The sequence below is a fragment of the Athene noctua genome, chromosome 30 (genome assembly GCF_965140245.1).
Source record: "Athene noctua chromosome 30, bAthNoc1.hap1.1, whole genome shotgun sequence".
NCBI classification, from domain to species: Eukaryota; Metazoa; Chordata; class Aves; order Strigiformes; family Strigidae; genus Athene; species Athene noctua.
The window spans coordinates 1,274,388-1,299,245 of NC_134066.1; the positions used below are offsets into that span (position 1 = coordinate 1,274,388).

The 24,858-nt window shown below is 52.9% G+C and overlaps 2 protein-coding genes across 3 annotated transcripts in view; one reads left to right on the forward strand and one right to left on the reverse strand.

Annotated features, from left to right (window-relative positions):
• Window positions 1–24,858, reverse strand: part of LOC141971824 (uncharacterized) — a 165,479-nt gene that overhangs the window by 93,263 nt on the left and 47,358 nt on the right. The gene's annotated exons all lie outside the window — the stretch shown is intronic.
• VDR (vitamin D receptor) overlaps window positions 1–24,858 on the forward strand; it is a 45,612-nt gene that overhangs the window by 1,855 nt on the left and 18,899 nt on the right. The window contains exons 3-5 of one of the 2 annotated variants that reach the window (XM_074929510.1): window positions 3,343–3,436; window positions 19,569–19,640; window positions 21,133–21,283. In XM_074929510.1, the coding sequence (XP_074785611.1) occupies window positions 19,577–19,640; window positions 21,133–21,283 (215 nt within the window). In that variant the 5' untranslated portion in view covers window positions 3,343–3,436; window positions 19,569–19,576. The remainder of the gene's footprint in view (window positions 1–3,342; window positions 3,437–19,568; window positions 19,641–21,132; window positions 21,284–24,858) is intronic. The other variant, XM_074929511.1, reaches the window with a different exon arrangement.

Sequence of the window (24,858 nt, forward strand, 5' to 3'; positions counted from 1 at the left end):
TAGTGCTCCGAGTGCCTCTGTGTGGGTAGGGAAGAATATTTAACCTGTCTGCTTTGGGGGAGGAAGTTAAAGCTGTAATTACTCATTTGAATAAAACCTCTTCTGCTGTTTCCAAAGCAGCTGGTTAAAACGGTGTCAAACCAAATTGGGCTGGTAGCTGTTGGCTGCACTGTGGCTTTCGGATGGGCCTTGTGAAAGGGTGCTTAATTAGGAGATAAGGCAAAAAAAAGTGTCAGGCTGAGATTGGGGAAATCTGGGAGCCACGTGTTGGCATTGCATAGCTTGGACAGGCTTCCCTGTCCCTCTGGCATCACGTCCCCCTCCCTGAGGAGCAGGAAGAGGAGCGTTGGCAGATGTCAGCCTGAGATCCTGCTTGTCTGTAAACAGATCAGGTGTAAGATCTTGCGACGGGATTTTGAGTAACAAAGGCATGAAGCACAAAATATGGTTTTTCATCAGGCAAGAATTTGCCTCGGGTCAGTTAGTCTTTCACTAGCTGTTTCATGAATCCCAATGTACTTCATCCAGTTATTCTGCCTTATCTAGCCTCTTTTTCCATTTAATAGCTAACTGTGGAGAAGCAGCTGCCTCTCTCTGTGGCTAGAGGTGCACTCAGGAATAATTTTTAACCTGTTGCCACTGAGCCAAAGTGAAGTCAGTCTAGCCCAAACTTCCTGTGGCTTGTGAAGTGTCAAGTCACCGGGAGAGGATTAATCAGGGTCGAAGGCGGTTGTGAGGGTTCGTCTCTCCCATACAATGTCTGAGCGTGGACGTGACGGGAGGAAGTTGTTGGCTGAGCTGTGGTACGACTTCCTCTGCTTGTGCGAGGGAGTGTGAGCCCACGGCATCACATCAGCTGTGAGAGGAAGGGGGACGTGCATCTGGGGTATGGGGTAAGGTCTGTCACCCTGGCGTGAACCTCCTCGGTCCAGTTATGGCCCCAAATGAGGGTGATCAGCTGATGCTGCGGCTGGAGAAAAGACACGTGGCTGCAGTAGGCGTGGGGGCTGTTTGGTGGGTGGGCTTTGGATGCTGCTGCAAGGGACTTTCCTAAAGCCACGTCACGTGGGAGGAATTAAATCCCACTTCTGTGGAAGGAGGTGTCATGTATGGGGGGTTGATTGCCAGCCAGCTGAACAGGAGCCAGCAGTGTGCCCAGGGGGCCAAGAAGGCCAGTGGCATCCTGGCTTGTACCAGCTCTGGGGTGGCCACAGGGACAGGGAAGGGATCTGAGCCCTGGGCTCGGCACTGGGGAGGCCGCCCCTCGCTGAGGGGGTTCAGTTCTGGGCCCCTCACCCCAAAAAGGCCATTGAATGACTCGAGCGTGGCCAGAGAAGGGCAACGGAGCTGGGGCAGGGTCTGGAGCACAGGTCTGCTGGGGAGCGGCTGGGGGAACTGGGGGGGTTCAGTCTGGAGAAGAGGAGGCTGAGGGGAGACCTCCTGGCCCTCTGCAACTCCCTGCCAGGAGGGGGCAGAGAGGGGGGGTGAGTCTCTGGAGCCAAGGCCCCAGCGCCAGGCCCCGAGGGAATGGCCTCAAGCTGCCCAGGGCAGGGTCAGGCTGGCTCTGAGGAAGGATTTCTGTGCAGAAGGGGCTGTTGGGCGTTGGAATGGGCTGCCCAGGGCAGGGGGAGAGTCCCTGGGATCCCTGGGGGGGTTGAAGAGTCGGGCTGAGCCAGCGCTGAGGGATCTGGGGCAGTTGGGGGGGGTCAGGGGGAGGGTCATGGTTGGGCTGGAGGAGCTTCCAGGTCTCTTCCAACAGAGATGATTCTGGGATTCTCTGGGTGTCCTGTTTTGGAAGCACCTTGCGGGCGGTGGTTTTGTGTGGTGCCCTTCTGTATTTGAATATGGCACAGGTGCCAAGTGCATAAATGCAGGTGGCCCTGAGCTAATGCTGTCATGTTGGTGGGGACATGTCTAGGTGCTGCAGAAGGGCTTGTCCCATCCCACAGGACTGACCTCTCCCAGCTCTGGGTGCAGCAGAGCTGTCTGTGTCACAGTTCCTCCTCGCTGCCAGGGACCTGTGGTCCGGACACCGTCTGCTGCAGCTCCTGCACAAGCAGCTCTGCTCGCCACCGACTCTAGCTACAAGGGGGTGGTTCCCCCTTTGGGGAACCTCTTGGGTAAGAGGTGGCAGTGGAGCGATGCAGCGCTCTGCTCCGGGGTTTGCATAACTCGTGTGAAACGGTTCACACTCACCATGCATCACCCAGGCAGAAAGATCAGGGGGGCAGAACAGCCGCTGTGTTTTCGGGCGGCGGGTGAAAGTTGTTGCGACAGAGCAGGCGGCCCGTCTCGCAGCCCACGGAGGGCAGGCGTGGAGCATCTGGTTTCTGTTGATGGTTTTCTTCTCCCTCACATGATGGCGTATTTCGAGAGACCCAAAGGTGGCAGCTTCTGTATTTCAGTTTCCCAGTTACCCTCCAATGCGATGACAAACACAGGGGGTGCTCATCCCTGCACGTGGGCACCCCCTCCTATCAGGCAACACCCTGTGGTGGGGATAAGGGGCAGTGGTGTTAATTTAGAACGGTTCTGCAGAGGTGGGGATTAGAATATAACCCCCAAATGAGAGAAATGCGAATGGAACCGCTGCTTAAAATATATTGACCTACAACTTGCTGCTGAGGGTTAATGCAGCGATTGTGGAAAGCATCCCTCTCATTTGGGCTGTTTGTGTTAAATTTTCTCTCTGAAGTTGTACCCACCGTGGAGGAGGACAACTGAAGAACCAGGTAAAAGTGGAGTTTTCACCTGATTGTTGTAGGTCCTTTCCAGTTGAACTATTCTATTTAAAATTGAGAAGTACCTTTTTTTTCTCAACAAGACCCGTGTGCTGGTGTTCAACTAGCAGCCTGTGAGGACAGTCTGTACCCCTGAGGCTGGGAGGGGGGGGACGACACACACACACAGAGTTAAACTGGGATGTGAGGAGCATAAATAACAAGAGGAGCAAAAGTCCAGGTTGAAAAGGAAGGTCAGACTCTTGAAGGCTTTAAAATGGCACTTCTCAGCAGTGGCCTGAAGAAGCAGAAGTGATGGCTGAGGAACGGGTCCCCTCTTAGTCCCGTACCCCCCCCCCCCCCCCGCCCAGCTCTGGGGTGGGACCAGGCTGTTCCTTGGTGCTGCTCCTGCCTCCTTCCACCTTCACTTTAAGTGTTTGCTGAATCAGCTGTGACTCAAGTAGAGTTTTCTTATCTGTGGTGTTTAACAGCAGTATCAGTGTGAAACCTCAGATGTAAGTGAATTTTTGCTACTAATAAATGGAAACAGGGTGTAAAAGTGGTGAAAAACAATACCTGAGACCTTTATCTGTATATCTAAAAGTAGTTTTCTCACTGCCAGGAATACGTGCTGTCTGCCCAGGGCGTTGGGACCTGCTGATGTGACTTCTGAGCTGTGATTATTTTTTTTTTTTTTCCTGGTCAGTTCAACACCGGTGAGTGACTCTGCTGTCTTAAGTCCTGTGTGTATTTATAGACCTTAGATTTTTGGTGGAAGCACTCGTGTGGCGGATGAGGTGAGTTAGGTTGAAAAGAGTGTTTTTGACACACCATGCCTTTCTAGTCTCTTGAAATTAATTACATGAGCGTGGCCGGAGAAGGGCAACGGAGCTGGGGCAGGGTCTGGAGCACAGGTCTGCTGGGGAGCGGCTGGGGGAACTGGGGGGGTTCAGTCTGGAGAAGAGGAGGCTGAGGGGAGACCTCCTGGCCCTCTGCAACTCCCTGCCAGGAGGGGGCAGAGAGGGGGGGTGAGTCTCTGGAGCCAAGGCCCCAGCGCCAGGCCCCGAGGGAATGGCCTCAAGCTGCCCAGGGCAGGGTCAGGCTGGCTCTGAGGAAGGATTTCTGTGCAGAAGGGGCTGTTGGGCGTTGGAATGGGCTGCCCAGGGCAGGGGGGAGTCCCCGGGATCCCTGGAGGGGTTGAAGAGTCGGGCTGAGCCAGCGCTGAGGGATCTGGGGGAGTTGGGGGGGGTCAGGGGGAGGGTCATGGTTGGGCTGGAGGAGCTTCAGGGGCTTTTCCAACCCGGATGATTCTGGGATTCTGTGAAAAGTCTGTGCCTTTTCCTAAGGGTTTGCACCCCAGAAGCCTGCACTCTCCTTTGCTCCAGGCCTTTCTGTCCCAGCTGCTGCAGGCTGGATGCCCGCCTCGCGTAGGTGCTGCTTCCATTGCTCAATGCCCAGCTGCAACACACACACCACCTCCTGCTTTATCAGTGCTCCCACTCCTCCAACTCGCTTGGGCAAGAAGCCTCCCATGACGGCTGGTGCCATGGGTGAGGTGTTCTCTCACCTGCCAGGCGGGCTGGTGGCCTGTGCCATCTGTCACCCACTGCCGGGCGAGGGATGGGGCTGCGGGGGCTGAATGTCACATCTGTAAAGGCTCCACTTCTCCTCCCTCCTGCTGTAGGGATGTGGATAGTGCTGACGTGGAGGGTTCCTTATAAAGAAGCACTCCTAGCTCCATAAATACACCTGTTGAACAGAACGCAGATAAGATACAAGTGAGGTTTATATTTAGACTTGCTTAGTTCTGCGGAACACCGGTGTCCTTGGTCAGACCTGTGAGTGTTCACTCACCTTTGTGTCCCCGGGGGGGTGGCGAGTACTGACTGCCACGTGTGGAGCTTGAATTGATGCCCTGGGAGATGCAGACCCAGAAGCACTTGTCTTGCATTGACCTGCACCTTCCTAAGGTGTTTGTGCCATCTTGGACAGGAGACTTTTCTTTTTTTTAGCTTGGTGCTTGGTTTTTACCAGGTAGATTTTATTTCTAGAGCTTGGCTTACGCTGGATGTGGAGATGGTCTGACTAGTCCCCAATCCTGAAGTTAAATCTCCAGTTTAGGTGCTCTTCCCCACGGGGGAGAGCCCTTCTCAACTCTGTACTCCTGACACATTGCCTTCCTCTAGCCTTTTGTCCTGGGATCTGGGTGCAGCACTTCTCCTACCTGTCTGTGCCTGATAACTGGAGTTTCAAGTTGTGCTCTTGCTGGCACACTTGAAGGAGAGGTGATTGTTTTCTGAGCCTCTCTGCTTCGTGCTCAGACATTCAAGTAATCCTGTGGTCTGGTCAGTGTTGGACAGAGGAGAAACCTGTTTTTCTGTGCTCTGGCTGCTGCCCTGAGTGGCCTCCCACACTGTCCTCCTTGTTGACACTGCATGTTACTGGGAGAAGGCACAAAACCCAGTGTGGTTGGGCTGCCTGATGCTCTTGGAACATAAACTATCGCTCACTGTAGCAGGTAGGAGACCTTGTGTCTGTACCAGAGCCGTTGTACACACCCAGGGCTACTGCACTGCAAGAAATGCTTCCTTCTGTTTATTTTATTTGTCACGGATGACAGAATTTCAAAGCAGTGAGGGATTTTGTGACAAAAGCTCTGTGAGCATGGTTGTGTGATCGTTGCTACAAAAACTTTGCAGGGAAAAGGATGAGGTGGGATCTGAGACAAGGCACCGACAACACTGGGTGCCTAAATCCATAGGTAATGTGGAGACCTAATCACAGAGGGGATGATGCTCAACTTCTGGCAGCTCAGGGACTCCTCTGCCCACAGATGCAGTCTCAAGCACAGAAAATGTAATTTCTGGGGTTTTTTTCTGCAGCCCAAACAGAGCACTTCGTGCTCCGGGGCAAGCTGAACAGTAAATGGCTGCTGTGGGGAATGGGATTGCTGCAGCTCAGCTCTGGGAAGGAGAAAAGCAGAATTACCCACAGATTTCTTAGTAGAGGGGAACAATTTTAACCCTGCTCACCCACTCACTTCCTTAAGTAGCAGTAAAATTGCTGGAGAAGAAACTGCCTGTCGAGGGCTGGGCATGACTCTGCCTTGGCATCACGTGCCGTGGCTGTACTTTAGCTCTGAATTCACCCATCGGCTCGTCCAGACAGGCAAGAGGAGCAGAGCCCTCGGAGCCAGCTCCTCCCCGTCGTGCTCCCGGGGCACCTGCTGCAGGTAAACAGCCGTCCTGGTCCGGGAGAGCAGCCGGGGAGGACCAGGGGCTCAGCAGAGCTTGGCTTGTGGCTCTGATTCCTTCCCTGGGGTCCCTGCGCTCAGCGATAGGCTGTGATTCTGACCCGAACCTCAGGTTAAACCAGCCATTAATGTGAAGGTTTAATAGTTGCTTGGTTTGTTTTAACTTTGAGAGATGAGATGGGGATGTGCTCTTTGTTTTGTCTGACTTCTTTTTTTCTTCTTGCTTGTTTTTTTTCCTCTCCTGACTCGGTGCTCTTGTCTCTTTAACCTGTGGCTGCTACATTTCTGGTTGTCCTTTAATCAACTGATAGAAATCTGTGGAGAAATCACAGCTCTGCTCGTGGCTCTGAAGGAAACAGAAGTTTGCTGGGAACGCTTGGGCTGGAGAGAGTGATGAGTGCATGGGCTGGACTTCAGCAGGGATGGAAGGTGGAGGCACAAAAGCAAAGAATTAATATAAGTAAAGAATGAGAGGACACGGCTACAACAAGTTGAGCTTCTAAGAGTGAATCTGGTCCTGGGGATGTTCACTTGTAGCTCCTGTCCTCTTGTATCTGCGTGCAAATATTCCTGGCTGGGGTGGCCTCAGATTACATGATTCCATTTATTTATTTTTTTCTCCCATAAATTATAAATACCCCACTGTGATGCCCCAGCCTTGTCTCTTCAGTGCAAGCACGTCCAGGCATACACTGAATTTTGTGTCCCATCTCAGCTCCTGTGGTCATATTGTAACAATAATGAGACTTTCAGTCCTGTTAATGCTGTATATTGGGAGCTAAACTTTTTTTTTCAACACTAAGACTCTTGTAATGCCACTTACTATCAGCTGTAATGCCAAGTTCCTGGGAAATGTGCTCGGTGGTGAAGCTGAATCTCTCTTAAACCAGCAGGGAAGCCTCCTGCATTTACCTAGCCTTGTAACAAGGGCTGGTCAAGGCTTGTGTTTCCATGGTGTTGATTTAGGGTGACTAATCCATCACAAATCAACTCTTCCGTTGCTTGCTGCTTCTTTGACTGAGGCTTTCCCCACCCTAATAAATAAAATGTCTTACAAATATTCAGGACATAGCTGAGTAGGAAAGTTGTAATCGGAGCAGGTTGACAAGCCTAGAGAGATGCAAGGGCCTTTAAAAGTTATTTTTCCCCTTTCACGAGAGGGTTTTGCTTGCCCCAAGGTAGATTTGTGAGTGTAGCTGGGTGTTTTAACACCTTTTTGCAGCAAGCATCTAACAATCTGCTTCCAGCACAGGTCCACCAAAGCTGCCAGGTCTCTACTTCTGGGAATGACCTCAGGCGTTGTCCTCTATTTCCTGGAATCTTAGTAAATGAGTTTATTATTTCAAAGGCCACTGGAGCAGATCGGCAACTTCAGAAGCCTCCACATACGTTATGACTTTGTGAATCCCAAGACCTTGAATTCCAGACACTTCCTGCAGAGCTCTGGGTCGGGTGCCTGGCAAAGAGGAGCTGTTCTGGAGCTCAGTCTTGATACCTGGGAGTGCTGCTGGAGTGGCTTCACACACTTACCCCGAGCAAGTCTGGGGCATGTCAGCGTTGTAATACCTGACCTGGTTGTGTGGGTTTAGCTGTGGTGTCAAAGGGCTCTCCCAGCCCTCCCTCCTCTCCTGGGCAGCCTGAAACCAGCCAGGAGTTGCTTCTGCTGAAGAGTGTTCAGCTCCTGGCACTTGTTCCAAGTTAGGGGATGAAGGTTTAAACTCTCTTCAGCCAAGCTGTAGAAAGAATAGAAATAATGATCCCAGACCTAGGGCATGTCTTCAGCAGATCATTATTTCTATCCCGACCTCAGTAGTATTCTGCAGCTTAATCAGCTGAAGCTTTTCCCTCCATCTCTAGCAAAAAAACCCAAGGCAGGCTTCATATGATAAATATTTTCAATATTAAAGTTGTTGGGGAGTCCCTGGGGGGTTGTGTATTCTCTGTGCAATTTCTCTCTCCGGTGGAGAGCGATAGAGCAATTTGCATTCTTAGCAAGAACCTGTTTGCATATGTTTCGAAATAAGGGAGAAGCTCTTAAGGAGTTTGGTATTTCCCACATGCAGGGACAGCTCCTTTCTGTTGGCCTTTCCTGAATTTTTGGAATATGAGAGAAAAGATTCCTCTTGCTGCTCTTACTTTGGAATTAGTGATTGGGAAACAAAGCCACGAAGCACACAAGCGATTTGGAGTGAGAAGAGGGGATGATTGAAGTCTAGGAAGGGTTCAGGTGACACTGTCACAGGGGAAGCGTCTGTGGAAATAATTGCTGTTCTGAATTTGTTCAAGCAGAATATTCCCTTTGACCTGTCCTTGCTGTGCCCTGCAATTAGCTGGGTGCAAATGTGCTGGTGTTACTTGGAGGCACAACGGTACAGGCAGAGCAACGGTGATATCAGCATGGAAATCATGTTGACTAAGCTGAAGGCAGAGTTTCCAGTGGAAACATTAGCTTGGAGAAATAACTCTTCTAGATAAGAAGTGAAAATGTGGGAGAAGGAAATAGCTATTATGTGCTACTCCTGTCTGTAGTTAAAATTACAAGCCGAAGGGGTAGGAAAGGCAGAGACATCTGCTGCTGATAATTTGTGAATGGGTTGGGGTTACAGCACCTTCATGCCAAACACTGCACGGTGCAGCTGGTGTGGATTTAATTTAGGAGCCTGTTCTGCGGTCGGGAAGGCTCCGTGCTCAGCCAGCTCTGCGATCCTGCCCCGCTGCCGCCCGGGAGCCCTGGCTGAGCGAGGGCCTGGTGGGGTGATGCTGCTTCTGCATCGTCTGGCTGAGGACACAGACCCTGCCCGTGGAGGTCGTTGTCTTTAAACTTCAATAAAGCCAAAACGGGCAAAAGAAGCACCAGCTGCACTGGCTGTGGTGCCGCAGGGTGAGGGGCCGTGCTGGTAAACATGTGTCTGTTCCCCACGTCCCCCTGGAAAGCAAACAAAGCTCTGCTGCTAACGGCTCGTGCCTTTCGGAGCTCCAGACTTGATTTTTCTTTAATTTTTTTTTTTTTTGTGGGTGTGTTGATAGTTCCCCATAGCTACCTTAATTCTGCAACCCATGAACACCTTTGGGCAGTCAAACAGGCTGTCCTGTAGTCGAGGATCAGGTTGAGTATGACTTCCTCAGCCTGTGGTAAGTCATAAAAGACAGCAAGAAAACTCCCTTGTAGTGGGACTTTTTTTTTTTTCTGTACTTTGTCCCTCTTTTTCTCCTGAGCTAATGAATACTCTGGGCAGGGGCGATGCTGGCTGATAGCCGGCCTGCCTTAAGTGGTGTGTCCCAGAGAAGCAAGGAGGGAGCTGGCAGCAGCCTCTGCTGGGTGCGCAGAGCTGCCACAGCTCTGCAGGGACAGGAGCTCAGGGCTTGGGAGGAGGCTGCTTGGACGTGCCCGTGGCACAGCCAGGAGCGGGCTCTTCTCTTCCCCAGAATCCGGGCAGAGCGCCCGTGGGCTGCTTCAGTGAGTCAGAGAGGAAGTTGGACAGGGCTGAATCCTTCCCGTGAACTGAAATCCTTCCTGTGCACCTACTTTCCTGGTATCTTCAAAGCTCAGTGATCCTCTTCCAGCATCTGTTTCAGCCCCTCAATCACAAGAGTGAGGTAAAACCATGTTTCCACGCCGGTGCCAAACCAGCTGCAGCTCAATCAGCTCCGCAGTGGGAAGCAGCCGGTGGTGGCTGCGTGGCTGACACGCAGGTGTGAACACATCACACATGTTTGCTGTGTCTGCGGAGCAGTTTTGACACACAGGAACATTTTGGGGTAAACACAAACATGCTCAGAGCAAACCCCTTGGCTGCGGGAGCATTGACCATTTCCCCCCCTGCGGTGGTTGAGGTGCCCTTGGGTGTAGCGATGCAGGTGCTCTGGAAAAAGCTGAAAGGACTGAAACTCATCGTGTGAACTTCCCTGGCTCTCCCTCTCCGCAGAGTTGCTTGCTGGGGTTGCAGCCTGGCGGAGGCTGCTGCTGGGAAGGTTTTAGACTAACCCAGCTGTGCTGGAGAGCTGAAAAGTGTTCATGGCAAACCTCACGTCGGCTAAGCTGATGAGGGATTGTGTCTTTGGCTGTTGGGTGAGGTCTGGAAGAAGGTCCACACGCACTTTTAGAATGTGCAGTGGGGTGGTGGGAATGATAAAGTGGGAAAGCCTGGCGTCTTGCAGGTTTTTCTAGCAAAATAAGAATGAAATGGCTCTGTCCTGGGTGCAGTGTAGCTGGATTTGGCAGTAATCGAGGGACAATATTTTAAGTAGTGCAGGCAGGCAGTTGCACCAGAACTTCAAATTCTGGTTGTAAATACAGCGCTATACCAGCACCTAAGCTATTACTGAGCTAATCCAGTTTAACATTTTACAGCTGCTGTTTTCCTTAAATCACAAACACATGCAGCAGCTTCCGAGTGAAAGAAACCCAACGCAACTTCCATCGCCCGTATCCAAGGCCCGTTGGGTTTTGTCATCTTACCCCAGCTTTCTGGCCCGTGAGGCGTGGGTTTGGTGTCTGCTGTTGCTTCTGGTTCATGACTAACATCCTCCTGTGGCACTGCTCAGGAAATGAGGCATTCTGCAGCTCACTTGCTGCAGGCACGGTGGTCTCCCTGCTCCAGGAGATGCTGGAGCTCATTTTTAGACCCTGGTTCAAGCCTAATGCATTGGGGAAGGGTTTTTGTTCTTTGTGGCCTGCAGACTCGGAGGCACAATCCCAGGTGGTGCTGCTGGCTTCAATGAAAGCCTGAGGAGCAAATGCAGCATCTGTGGGCAGGGGATCCCTGCCAGGAGCAGAGGCATCCCTTGCAAAGCACGTGCCTCTGTGCTTATGGGTTTTTTTTTCCTCTCAATGTGCGCAGATCGGGCAGGGAAGTGGTGGTCCGTGGTGGTGCCCTTTCTCATTCGAGCACAAGGGATGTCAGTCGAATGATTCAACACAACTTGTCTGAAGTGCCAGCTCCTGGGAGGATCGAGTGAATGAGGAATGTTGCTGTGTTTGTGTGACAGAGGATAACAGGGTCTGTGGAGCACCAATACCATGGCTGGCCTCATCCAACACAGGAGACCCCCCATCTCTTCCAAGTGTGAAGTTGGATTTGCAAGGGCTGGGAGCTCAGAAGCTGCCAGGCTTGTTTTTCCCCCCTCTGACTTCCTGCTCCCTGTTCTGCTCCTGGGGTGCTGCCCTAGCACGGGGACGTTTGATCTGCCCGGCTGTTTGTGCTGTCAGTTGGCAAACTTTCACCCTGCCCTCTCCTTCTTTTCCTGTTTTTTATCGCTAGAGCTGCTGCAAATCACCTCTCCCCAAGTCGGGGGGGGGTGTCTTCTATTTAAGAAGCATCTCCTGGGGATGGGGCAGCCCCTGTAGTTCAGGTGCTGGATGAGGGAGAGGGTGGGGAGGGTTCAGACGAGGCTGGGCGAGGTGTCTCCTGCTTTCCTGTTGCCCCTGAACGCGGTCATGATTTCCCACAACAGGGGAAATCGAATTGTTTAGCCCGTTCCTGGAAACCAGCCCTGGTCTGGCTGGACAGAGCCTGGCTACGTGCTAACGGGAAGGGGTTTCAGCTGCCTTGAACCCCCCCCGGGGGATCCTGGTGCTGCTGGACCCTGACTCTGGGGTCACCTGTGCTCCCCAATTTGGGCCCGCTTGGACCTGCAAAGGTAAAAAGAGCTATTGCTGCTCCTGCACCAGCTCAAACTGGAGGAGTCAGTGGGGTTGGGAAGGGCCAGCCTGTAGGAATAGGCTTTTTTTTGGTCCAGTTGAGTATTTTTCACTCTTTGCCCCATAAAATGAACATTCCAATGGCTGTGGTTAAGGGACGTGTATCGGTGTGTGATGCTCTCAGGGCTGCTTTGCACAACGTCAGGTTGTGAATCGCTGCTCGATGCTTTCTTTGAAATCCAAGTCCGTGAGAGCAAGGCTTTGCTGAAACTGTTTTCCTGTCTAAAAGTTTGTTTTGGTTAGTTTTACCCTAGAAGTGTTTTTTGGGCCATGAATCTCCAAATGAATCAGTGTCGCAGATGTGAAATGTTAAAGTGCAGCAGCTCCTTTGCTGCTTGTGGTGTTACAACGAATTTACTTGCTTACTTGCTCACAGTTATGGTGATCACGGGCGTTAGGAGCTGGTTTAATCTAGAGAAGGGCCTTCAAACAGGGAGGAAGAGCCCCAGATCAGGAGGTCTCTACTGAAAAGATTGCTGAGGAAGCCCAGAAGTCTGGTGGAGCCCACAGCAGCCCGTGACTCAACGCCGGAGGATGCTCCACCCTTCCCAGCACGTGGTTCTTCCCAGTTCCCATCCTGTGGTGCCGCAGGTCCTTCACCAGCACCGAAACTCGCTGTGTTTTGGGATGGTTCCTGCCTCTTCCTCTGCGTTCGCTCCTCGGGGCAGGGATGGGGGGGCTGTGGGTGCTCCTGCGATGCCGCAATGGAGCACTCACTCCTCTGTTATTACTCTTATCGGCGGCCGATGGCCTCTGCTCTGGGTGGGGTGTGCCGGGCTTGCTCATCCCGGTTGGCAGACGGCGTGGAGATCTGGCTCCATGTCTGCAAAGTCTTGCATCAAGCTGGTCCAGAGAGGATGCATGTGTGGAAGAGGCTCGTCGGTTGGGAAGGAGAGCAGAGCCTGAGCGAGGCCCAACAACCCTTTTCCGTCTTCTCGCAGACGGCGTCAATAGATGTTGGCTTGTGCCAAAAAGCCCCAAAAGAGGGAAAGCTCAAAAAGAGAAGCTCTGCCAGCCCGTGTCAAAGTCACGGCCACGTGAGAAGTTGCTTTCATTTATTTGTTGAAGGAGATTTTGGGAAAGGACACGTGGCTCACATAAAAATCCAGTATTAAAACAATCCAGCTGCCACTAACGCGGTGCTGGTGGGGTCTTCTTTGCCTTCCAGATCCAAATGGGTCGCTGCACTGAGCGAATTTTTGTGGCTTAAATGACAAAGCGTTGTGCCAATGTGGAGTCAGGTTGGAAGTATTTTTGATGTGGTGCCCGAGCTGTAATCTGGAAATCTGTTTACTTCATTCCTTCCAGTCAAGGGAATGGCGCTTTGAAATATTTTCTGCTTTTACCTGCACATGTAAGGATCTGTTGCCTGATTGCAATGTGAGATCCTATAAAGATCCTTGGCTAATGTGGTAGAAGAGCTTGTAAATGGCCAGGTGGTTGGTTTTTTGATGCTTCTCTGAGCTAGTGAAGCTGCTGAGGGTTTGCACTGTGATGCTCGTCTCCGGCCAGCCCTTGTCCCTGCTGCACACCGGCTCCCTTGGCCCTCTCCCCAGCCCCTGAAGAGGCTCCTCCTGCACTTCCCGTTCAGGGTGGATGCGATTTGTGCCTGGACTCTCGCCCCCAGCTCCTGTCTCGCAGCAGGTGAGATGAAGCATGTCTGCCCTCCTTAGACCTCCCTCACACACATGTTTGCTCGAGGACTCCTCGATCCACCTTTGGAGGGTCTGGAGCACAGGTCTGCTGGGGAGCGGCTGGGGGAACTGGGGGGGTTCAGTCTGGAGAAGAGGAGGCTGAGGGGAGACCTCCTGGCCCTCGGCAACTCCCTGCCAGGAGGGGGCAGAGAGGGGGGATGAGTCTCTGGAGCCAAGGCCCCAGCGCCAGGCCCCGAGGGAATGGCCTCAAGCTGCCCAGGGCAGGGTCAGGCTGGCTCTGAGGAAGGATTTCTGTGCAGAAGGGGCTGTTGGGCGTTGGAATGGGCTGCCCAGGGCAGGGGGGAGTCCCCGGGATCCCTGGGGGGGTTGAAGAGTCGGGCTGAGCCAGCGCTGAGGGATCTGGGAGAGTTGGGAAGGGTCAGGGGGAGGGTCATGCTTGGGCTGAAGGAGCTTCAGGGGCTTTTCCAACCCGGATGATTCTGTGATGTGGGACGCTGGATGGGATTTGCAGCCTGCCCGGGGGTTCCCTGCTCTGCAACTCCTGTGTGGGGCTCTCCTGGTGCTGCTCTGACACCTTTGGAGAGCAAAGACTTGGGAAGGGTAGTATTGCTGTGGTGATGACCTTGGAAACCCAAACCTGGGTATCTGAGGACTGGCACCCCCTCTCCTCCTTCATGGTTTCCCAGATTCTGGGTGCGATGGCAAGGATGCCCTGTGATGCCCGAGGTGTGGGGTCACGGTGCGGCCTCAGGGAGCTGGTGACAGCCCCATCGGGCTGAGAGCAGACCTGGTCTTGCTCTGTCAACACTAACTTTTTAATTTTTATTTTAGCTTTGCTGCTAGGGACGTGGCTGCTCAGACGTCTGCTCCTAACCGCATTACGGGGGAGCGCTGGCAGCTGTCGTAGAGTTCAGCCTCTCCCCGGGCTTGCTCATTCCCAGACCACAAAGTGTTTAGAGAGCCCGTAAGATTCCTCCCAAAGAATGAGATTCCTGTTCCTTAGAGAGGGATTTTTAAGTGTCTTTGACCTTCTTGAAACTAATATTTGTAGCTCCTTTGGTTGTCACACAGCTGGACCCTCCTCTGAGTGCCTCACTGCAGTGACACGTTGTCTGCAGACTGGGAGTGTCTGGGCTCTCCAGGGTAGGAATTGTCACGCTTACGTGTTGCCTGGCATGGAGGAGCCTCCAGCCTTGGTCTGGGGGCGTTAGCAGAGGCTCCAGGAGGGTTTTAATCTAATCAAATGAATGGAGGAAAGGGGTGGCATGAGCTGACTTGCATCAGGTAATAAATAGCTGCCAGTCTCATGACACTGCCAGGCTTGCCCGATCACCTTGCCTGGCTCCCGGGAGCTTGTAACCACTCTGGGTCTTGCAAAAAACCAATGTTTTTCCAACCCAAAATGGAGGTGAGCAGCGGCACAGGGAGCTTCACCTGCTACATCCATCCACGGGCAGCGCGTGGAGTCACCGTCCGCGCCCGGGCTGGTGCTGGGCTTGTGCAGGAGCTTCGTCTTCCCCGGGGAAGGGCTGGCAATCCGCTCTCTAATAAATCTCATGGAAAGCAGCTAAATAACAGGGCTCCCTGGAGCTACAGAAGGAAATTATTTAATTGTCTTTTTTAATAGAGAAAGGGGTTGCTCGCATGCCGCAACTAGATGTTATGAATAGGCTGATTTGTACTGGAGAAAGCTTTAAAAGGCGAGTGTGTTGCCAGAGGCTCTGCAGAGACTCTGGAGCATCGTTTTGTTTTGACATGTCAACAGTGGTGCTAATTGAGTGCGAGCCAGGAAAATAGTAAAACCTCCCTGTAAATGAATGGGTCTCTCCGAGACTTAGCAGAGTCTTCAGTAGCAAGTCAGAGCAGTGCCAAGGGTGAGGATTTACTTCTGAACTTCAGAAACCAGGCTGTTCCTTTCAGGCCGTGTGGGTAAAGTTTGGGTTTGGGGTTTTTTTTTTGTTTGTTTTGCTTGGCAAATAAATTAACCAAAAAATGCATTTTGATGGAGCAACAAAGACACTGAGAACGTGACAAATACTTTCACAGTATTGTAACAGTTTATTTTCTGCATCCCTGAAATGTTTAACGATGCTAGTCTGGAAGCACCAAAGACTTCAAAGCCTCTTTAATGAAACATCACTCTTATTTTCTGGGAATGTTCAGCTGTTCCTTGGTTTCTCCCCCAAATTTCAGCGAAAGCCTGAACCTCCTGGGGAGCACTTGGCTGAATACAAACCCATATCCTTGCATTCTCAGCCAGACAAAGCCCTGCTCTTGCTTCGAGGCATTTCTTACACTGGGCATTCACATTAAAATATATTTCTGGCTTGGCACATCAGGGAGGCGTGAGGCATCTGAGGCACAGCAGCTCCACAACCCGCCTCCCGTCAGCCTCCAGCGCTGGTTCCTGGCTCTGGTTTAGTCTTAGTGTGTGTGGTATTCCCAGCTCTGGCTATTGCTGTGGCTAGTGGAAGGAAGGAAGGAAGCGTTTTGGTGCCGCGATGCTGGGAGGGAAACCTGCCACTGCGCAGACACGAAATGTGAGTGACTAAGGCTTTCAGCAGGAGCAATCGTCCTCCGAAGCCTTTTCCATTCTGCCAAGTCTTGATGAGCTGTGAGTGTGAGTTTTGCAAGTTGGCCAGAGAAAAAAGAAAGTGATAAAGCATGAGAAAACACTTGAGCAAAATGCTTCCTACCCATTTCTGAGTGGTTACTGAGGGTACTTAGAAAGAAATACAGGCTTAAAAGCAAAGGATCCTCCTTTGGGCTCAGTGTAAAGGAGAAAGAGGAGCAGAGGCCGTGTCCGAGCAGGTAACTTGCTCTTATTTCTCACCCCCCTGCACCCCACGCTGGAGGTCCCAGAGTTCGTGCAGGCTCCCCCAGGTCACTGGCCTACAGCTTCAATGGCTGTTACGTTAATTTTCAGCGTGACTTGCCCAGTTTCTTTAAGCTTTGGGGAACAGCAAACCCCTCCAGAGGCTGCTCTCCCCTTTGTGCGGTTGTTTTGCTGCTTACAGATGTGTTTTAGCTTCCCGGCCGTGTGCTGCTTTCCCTGAGCCCAGCTGTTGAACTGCTGCTTGCCCAGGGCTCTCAGCCAGTGGCGTGTGGCTCGGTCCACGCTTCACCATCAGCCACCTGCTTCGGGAAGCTGCCGTCGACCCCCTCACATCTGCGAGGCTCCGTTTAGTCACACAGGGCTGGAGGCCAAAGCTGGAGACGTTTCCTGCCGGGGTTAATGACTCTTCCAGTCGCCTCGATGGAGGCTGTGCGTGCGCCAGGGCTGCGTCACCGGCCCTCCGCGCGCCGGTGGGAGACGGGATGGATGTGCCGAGGGGGAGGCACGGCACCTTCCGGGCACCGGTGGCCAGCAGACATGAGTCACCCCTCTGGGCAAGGCAGGGAGGGGTGTGCAGGGGCAGCTAGTGCTTGCCTCTGCCTTGCCACATCCTCCCAGCTTCCCAGGTATGTGGGATTATCGCAACCCTGGCCTAAATAACAGCTGCTGGCAGGGAGGCTGGGGCCGAGCTACTGTCTTCAGCCCTTTGTGGGGCAGTCAGGGGCTTGTTAGTGCTGCTCTGCCCTCCGGGTGTGTCTGCTGCAGGTGAGCTTTTCCCATGTCTTTAAACCTTGACCGTGGTGGCTCCTGTGCCGCCTCATCATCTGGCAGCATCCCAGCGGAGGGCTCCCGTTGCTAATTACAACCACGCAGCCTCCCCTGCCAGCTTCCTGGGGCTGTTCGAGCGTTGATGCTGTGACAGCTCCGTACAAACCCAAAAAAAGGATCATCTGGAAGTTAAAATTTCCCGATCTACGCGTGGATTTGGTGCCTTGAGAATCAGGTGATGGGAAACCTTAGATGTAGTGAAGCACCGAGCCAACCCCGGGGTGTCGCTAGGGCAGCAAGTGTGTTGCTGCAAGTTTGCTATAACCAGCTACAAAACTGGTTTGACCTTTCTAGTATCTGCTCGAAAGAGGTCAGTGCTTTGAACACAAATTATTTTGCCTCTTCGAGAGGTGAAGCCTAAATGTCAGGTCTGATGAATGGGCGACCTTCCATGGGGGTGGAGGGAAACTCCTGTGCGTGCTCCGCCCCGCGCACTGACGTCACCTCCATTTTGGGGCTGAGTAACATTTTCCAAGGAGTCAGAGACAGTCAGTCGAAGCAGCACAGTCATCCATGTGGGAATTGCATCTGGCACAGATTTGTTACTCTCTAATGAACATTAGTGACCAAATCACCTCTTCCTTTTTTTAATTGAGAGCTCTAGGCAGCAGGAGGCATGATGAGGGTGGGGGAGACCACTCCTAGGTTGACTGGCTGCCATCAGCACGTCTTCCCCCATCCTGCCTCGTGATGCTGGAGGTGTCATTGTCCCCATGTGCAGTCCTGGGAAGGTGTGGTAGAGCAGGGAGCAACACAGAGCACTGGAGGAGTATTAAATGGTAAATCAGGATGCCTGTATGGCAGGGAGAAGGCTTGCTGAGGTCTCCACAGAGGTCTTCACCAAAAAGCAGCCCTGCTGCTTGCTGGACAGAGTTGCCCTGCATGACCAAAGGAGCAGCTTCCAGTCTGGGTGCTTGGCGGGTGTTTTGCCATGGCCTGGTACACGGTGGCTGTCGGCACTCCTGGAATCCAGCCCTTCAGGAAGCCGAGCCAGCTCAGGGCTCTCTGCGCCCTACTTCCCCCTGCGGACCTCAAAACCTGGTGGGATGGAGGCAGATGCTCGGTTGGGTGCTCGGGAGCTGCCCTGAGCAGGTTTCTGCCCGGCACAGCTGTGTCTCGGGCTTATCCCTGATCCAGAAGCTCCACTGTGTGTTGGTTTCCTGGGGACAGATCCCCGAGTTCTGCTCTCAGCCATTCAGCCCTGACATCACCCTCGGTGGTAGCTGCAGCACAGCGCTTGGGGAGAATGGCAACGGAGCTGGGGCAGGGTCTGGAGCACAGGTCTGCTGGGGAGCGGCTGGGGGAACTGGGGGGGTTTAGTCTGGAGAAGAGGAGGCTGAGGGGAGACCTCCTGGCCCTCTGCAACTCCCTGCCAGGAGGGGGCAGAGAGGGGGGATGAGTCTCTGGAGCCAAGGCCCCAGCGCCAGGCCCCGAGGGAATGGCCTCAAGCTGCCCAGGGCAGGGTCAGGCTGGCTCTGAGGAAGGATTTCTGTGCAGAAGGGGCTGTTGGGCGTTGGAATGGGCTGCCCAGGGCAGGGGGGAGTCCCCGGGATCCCTGGGGGGGTTGAAGAGTCGGGCTGACCCAGCGCTGAGGGATCTGGGGCAGTTGGGAAGGGTCAGGGGGAGGGTCATGGATGGGCTGGAGGAGCTTCAAGGACTTTTCCAACCCAGATGATTCTGTAATAAATTCTCCAGGTGGAGATACATTTTGTGAGTGGGCTGGCTGCGGGACACAATTTGCAGCCACAGCTCTCCTTGCTTTGGCCTTACGTTGTGGGACCTGCATCCTTTAGGGCTGTGAGTTTGTGTTGAACAGTGGGGTGACCCACGGGGACGAGCCAACCCATCGCCCCGTTGCTGATACAGGTTACCCAGGCCTCGAGGAGAAGCTCAAGAGAGGCAAAGCACCTTAATAAAACCCTTTTCCTAGCTCTGTCCCAACACCCTTAGCCTGGTGTCAGCATGGTGCTTCCCACCCATGAGCAGAGCTGCTGAAAGAACAAAATGACACGAGGAGGGAGGAAAAACTCAGCGCTGCAGTGATCCCATTGACTTTGAGCCTGCGTGCTCTGGTGAACGAGGACCCGTGTTTATAGCAGCCATTCAGCTCCGCTTTGTGCCATCCCACGCAAGCTGGCGGCTCTCACGCTGCTGCACGCTTGACAGGCTGAATTGTGAAATTTAAATTTATAGGAAAATATTACTGAGGGTAAAGGAACGAGCTGAGCACCTCTCATTGTCTCCTTTCCTTCCTGTGCCCTTGCTCTCACCGAGGGTGGCTGCTGTGTTGCGTTCCTCCGGCTCCCTTAGTGACCTGCCAGCACGCCGAGGGTGGCCGGGGCGTTGCGATATCTCCTCCCGGATCCGCGGTGAGGAGGTGGTGTGGGAACCAGACAAGTGGTACCCGAGCTGGCAGGTTATTTCCAGATCACCCCACCCCAGGCACCTGGTGCTCGTGTCTTGCCAAGGGGCTGGAGTGAGCCGTGACCGGGCCGGGCAGTCAGACGCTCTCCTTTGACTCATCAACGTTAAGTTTTGAGCTGTCTCAGAGTGTGTTCTGGTTTTTTAATTGCAGATTGTTCCATGTCCGAGCTCCAGAGCTCCTGGGAAATGCACCAGCAGAGCATGGCCTATCTTCCAGATACAGGTAAACGATAACCCCTCCCTGCGCAGAGGACGTTCTCCTTGGGGTTGTGTCTGTCTTTTCCTGGGAGCTTTCTCCAAGCAGCGTAGTGGACTAGGACTCCAGTCTAAAGGTGTTTGGACTCTTGGCCTTGTTAAGTTTCACTTGCAGTACAGATGAGACCAAGATCAGGGAGAACTCCAAGCTCCTGGAGCTGCTCTGGGGACTCTGCATCTCCAGGTACTGCGGGGACATCACTTGCTGGCCGTAGAGCCTTTGGGCTCTGCAGAGCTGCTCTCCTCTGGCAGGGATCAAGAGGAGGCCAGGCTTTACTGGGAGCAAGCAATAGCAGACTGGTAAACTTACAGTGAGACTTAAATTGTAGGGTTTGTCCTCTTGCTTTTTTCTGAACTCGCTTTTGCTCCAGACTCACCATCTGGAGTTACTGCGTGACTGATAATGAGTATTTTACACAGAATTCCAGCACCAGCTAAAAGCTTTTTGAAAGCAGACTAGGCAGCAGCTACCTGCAGTGCCTCTTGAGAAAACCTTTAGCCATGCTTAAAACAACAAAAAGCTCTCGAATCAACTTAAAATTTCTCCTCCTGAGATGCATGGAAGGGGTAACTGTCCTGGGTGTGGGGAGACTGAGGCACAGGAGCCGCTGAGAACTTGCAGGATAAGCTGAGCTTATCACAGCCTGTCCTACTGGATGGTGCCATCTGAAACCACAGCCTTGGCGGGGTCTTTGGCACCATGAAAATGTCTAACTTTGGTTTTCCCAGTGCTGTTAGATACTTAAACTTTCTTATAGCACACAGGCTTCTACCAGTGGATATTGGAAGCCAGGGAAAGTCTATTAAAAGCTCCACTTTAACCTTCATTTCAGCAACCTGCATTAGGAGCACTATGCCCTCCCTCCCTTGTTTATGTCCCTGTTGAGGATTTACTTTAAACAACGTTCACTCGACTCGCGTTTGGGATTTTTCTCGCTTACGGGAGCTGGCGTGAGTGTGCCGGTGCCGCTTCCTGTCTGTGCACAAGGGAAATTCTGCAGCAGCGTCGGGGCGGCGCGACCTCTTTCCCTGTGGTTTTGCAGCATCGATCTGGGGTGAATTCTGGTCCCTTCAAGGCTTTCGGAAAAATAACGTGAAGGAGTGAGGGGAGGGGGAAAAAAAGTGAATCGGGTTTGGGGTGGGCTTGTAGGACTTCTCCCACTGAAGCACAACAAAGTACTGTGAGTGCGTTTTGTGGTGTGTTGAAGGCTGGGGGTATGGGAGCGGGGATCAGTGCTGGTTTTACTGGGTAAACCAGCAAAATTGTACACATACTCAAAACTAGATAGAACCTGCTTTTTGGTGGTGTTGGTGCGCAGAGCCAAGGGGAACACAGAAGTTTCTCTTGCCAAATCATCTTGAAGCCAAGGAAAAATCCTTTATTTGCATCTAATTTGCTTTTTGTGAAGCTGTGACAGCTTTACAGAATAAATACCTGCGGCCTCTCTCTGCTCTCCCAGACACAGAGATGATGGCTGCTGGCACATCGCTTCCCGACCCGGCTGGCGACTTCGACAGGAACGTGCCCCGTATCTGTGGGGTCTGTGGGGACAGAGCCACTGGCTTTCACTTCAACGCCATGACCTGCGAAGGCTGCAAGGGCTTCTTCAGGTGAGTGAGGGTCTTCGGGGAGGAGGAACCTTCCTCCAGAACCAGGAGCTGGTGATCTGACGTCCCAGTTACCTGCATCCCTACAAAGCTGGGCTGCAGCCAGCCCTCTGCCCGCATTGTAGACGGCTGACGTGCCTGCAAATCTTGATAACAGAGAGATCACAAACTCTTTCCCTTCCTGTGGCTTGCTGTGGCACCCTGCTACGGGGAAATAGGTTGTTTTCCCCATGGCCAGAGATTTCCATCTGTCTGGGAGCCTTGCAGACCTCCACGTGCTCTATAGGCAGGAGCGTAAGAGCCTCTCGCATGCTATGGATGGCACCTGGGAAAATACACTTGAAACTAGCGGTCTTTGAAAATTAAATTGGTATGATGGCCACAGACTTATTTCTTTTGAAGCAAGCTGCTTCTAATATCTGCTGGGAAGCTCTGTGCACTCATGTGTGGTCCTCTGCCCACCTGCTGGAGCGGGTGCCAAGCTCCTTCCAAAATCAGGCAGCCTTTCCGCCACAACGCTGGCTCTCGAGGGGTTTAAAGGAGCTGTAGGCTGTGAACTCAGCTCTTTTGAAGCTTTTTTTTTTTTGACTGTCAGGTCAGGGGTTTGAGTGGTCTCAGGCTGGTCAGTAAAGCCGAAACATCTCTGAAAGCTGCCGGGGTCCCCGAGTCTGGAGCGTCGCAGGTTCGTGGCTGTTCGTTAGCGGCTGGGTTTTACCCCAGTGTCTGTCGAGGTGATGCTCCCGTACAGGCGGTGCTGAGCCCTTCACGTGGGAGTTCAGCTCGGTGAGAGGATGACTAAGCGCTGGTGAAATGAAGCAAGGTGATGACTGGCATGGGACTGGCTGGGAAAAGCCTTGCTCAAGTTATTTTGCACTGTAATGAGATGGTGGCACGGGTGGCTGTGGGATTGCAAACACCAGAGCTTTATACCTTGAGCTGGGCTCTTACAGCAACCAGACCTTGAACTTTCACACCGATGTCAGAACTCCTCCTCTTGCAGGAATTTCGGGGCTAGATGGGGCTTTTCACATACCATGGTCTTGCAGGCTGTTTTCAAACGGGGCAGCTTTGAAGCCCGGCCAACCTGAGCAACAACATTTTCCTCAATTACTGCTGCTAAATGAGTAACTCTTCATTTGGGAGCTTTCCTCTGTGCTCTGGTTTGCTGTCCTTGACCTTCCCTGTCCCCGTTGTGGCCGCAGAGGCAGTGGTCTGCCTTTTGACCTCTGAAACTGCCCGACCAACCCTTCCTGGGTGCGATGTGGCTCTCGTGCTGATGTTGAGCCCTGCTGCTGCGTCTCCCCATCTCCATTCTCACACCATTGTAATCATGCAAGATGTACAGCTGTGACAGTATTTCTGAACAGACATCTTAATGATGTGAAAAGCTCATCTTCAGCTAGCCCTTCATGCCCCATATAAAGCCTTTAGTTTCAATTTAGGGCTCTTACTACTTTTTTTAATCTTGCTTTCCAGGCACGCTCTCCCCGTGCTAGGTCTTGGTGCGTTCCCTCTTACTTACGCAGGCTTGTTTACATGCTGTTTTCAGTCACTGAATTAATTAATGTTTGCTGCTGCCACAGTAACCCAAGAGCTTTCTGCAGTAAAATACAGCAGCACTTCTGTGAAGGAGTCCTGGAACAGCCACGGATCCCTTTGCGAGCGCTTGGAGTTTTAGAACAGGCCATGCTTGCGTGCACTTGCTGTTCTTCAACTTTCAGCTTGTGCCCCCTGAGAAAGTCTTTGAAAAAAAAATCACTGTGCAGGTGCCAGTTTTGGGTGGTCAGACTCGCGGCCTGGGCTGGAAGAGGATGAGTGGCTGTGAGTACTGAACTGCAGCAGCAAAACCTCGGGGGATGTTTCCCAGCTGTTTCTGAGGACATTCCGGCTGTAGACATGACTTAATCTCCTCTGCAGGCTGGACTGGGACGGGTTCTTCTGTAGGCAGGGCTCTGAGTGCTAGCAGAGGGATGCAGCAAAACGCAGCCTGAGCCTCGGCCCGTGACAGCAGAACTGCTGGGGGACCTCCTGGTGGACCTCACCTGCCCTGGGGACGTACCTGTGTGGCATGATTCCCTGGCGTGGAGTCCCCCAGAAGGTCCTGGGTTTAATGAGTCTATAATCAGCATTAGGAATTTATTGGCACCTCTGGGTGCTCAGACCTGCACGTAACCTGCAGCACAAACAGACGTGAGGCAAACTTTGGCCGCTGGCTTCAAAGTCCACTGTTTACTAATGATGCCAATGGCAACAGTAGCCTTTTATTGAGCTCTGCTGTTTGCTCAGGAGCTAAGCTGCCGTGATTTATTCTGCTGTGACTTGAAGCATCCAAAATTTCTCTGGTTTCTTCTACAGTCCTAGTTTTCCCCCAGTGCAGTGACACTGGGCGTTAATAGCAGGGCTGCTTGGAGAGGTTTTGGGTATTTCAAAACCTATGATGTCCCCACCCATCCTGTCTGCATCACTGCATCTCCCACTCCTGCAATCCTCCCCAGTTCTTTGCCAGGTTCTATATGAAACTTTTAAAAGAAATCCATCCCCTCTTCCTTCTTCCCCAGAGGTCTCTGAAGATATTTCAGGGCAAGGTGGGGTTGTCTGGAAGGTTCCTGGGCTCAGAAGTGGGGGATGGAGCTGGCGGGTTTTGGGGGACAAAATACAAATGCTGCTGGTGTTGACTTGGCTCTTGGTGTACCAAGGGGCTTCCCTGGAGGGCTGAGAGGTGTAATGGGGGAGGAACAGGGGATTATCCTACCCGCAAAGGGTTTGGGATGCTGTGCGAGGTGGTTCTGCTGCAGCCTGGGCGCCAAAATGACTCCTCACCTCCGAACACTGTGGTGGGCGGCAGAAAGGATGTGCCAGGAAGGCCACTGCAGGGTTTGGTTATGAGTAGGGTAGCTTGCAGGAAACAGTATTTCACACATGCAAATGTGAGAGTAGAGCATATCGAAAGCCCATTTTGCTAATAAAAAAACTCTCAAGTTACTTGGAAAATCAGTTCTGTCTGGTAAAGGGGAAGGACAGAGCACAGCACCGACACCAGCCACGTGATTACTCGAGCGTGTCCAGAGAAGGGCAATGGAGCTGGGGCAGAGTCTGGAGCACAGGTCTGCTGGGGAGCGGCTGGGGGAACTGGGGGGGTTCAGTCTGGAGAAGAGGAGGCTGAGGGGAGACCTCAGACTGACTGTTCCAAACTCCACTAGATCCCCAACTCTTCAACCCCCCCAGGGATCCCGGGGACTCCCCCCTGCCCTGGGCAGCCCATTCCAACGCCCAACAGCCCCTTCTGCACAGAAATCCTTCCTCAGAGCCAGCCTGACCCTGCCCTGGGCAGCTTGAGGCCATTCCCTCGGGGCCTGGCGCTGGGGCCTTGGCTCCAGAGACTCATCCCCCCTCTCTGCCCCCTCCTGGCAGGGAGTTGCAGAGGGCCAGGAGGTCTCCCCTCAGCCTCCTCTTCTCCAGACTGAACCCCCCCAGTTCCCCCAGCCGCTCCCCAGCAGACCTGTGCTCCAGACCCTGCCCCAGCTCCGTTGCCCTTCTCTGGCCACGCTCGAGTCATTCAATGGCCTTTTTGGGGTGAG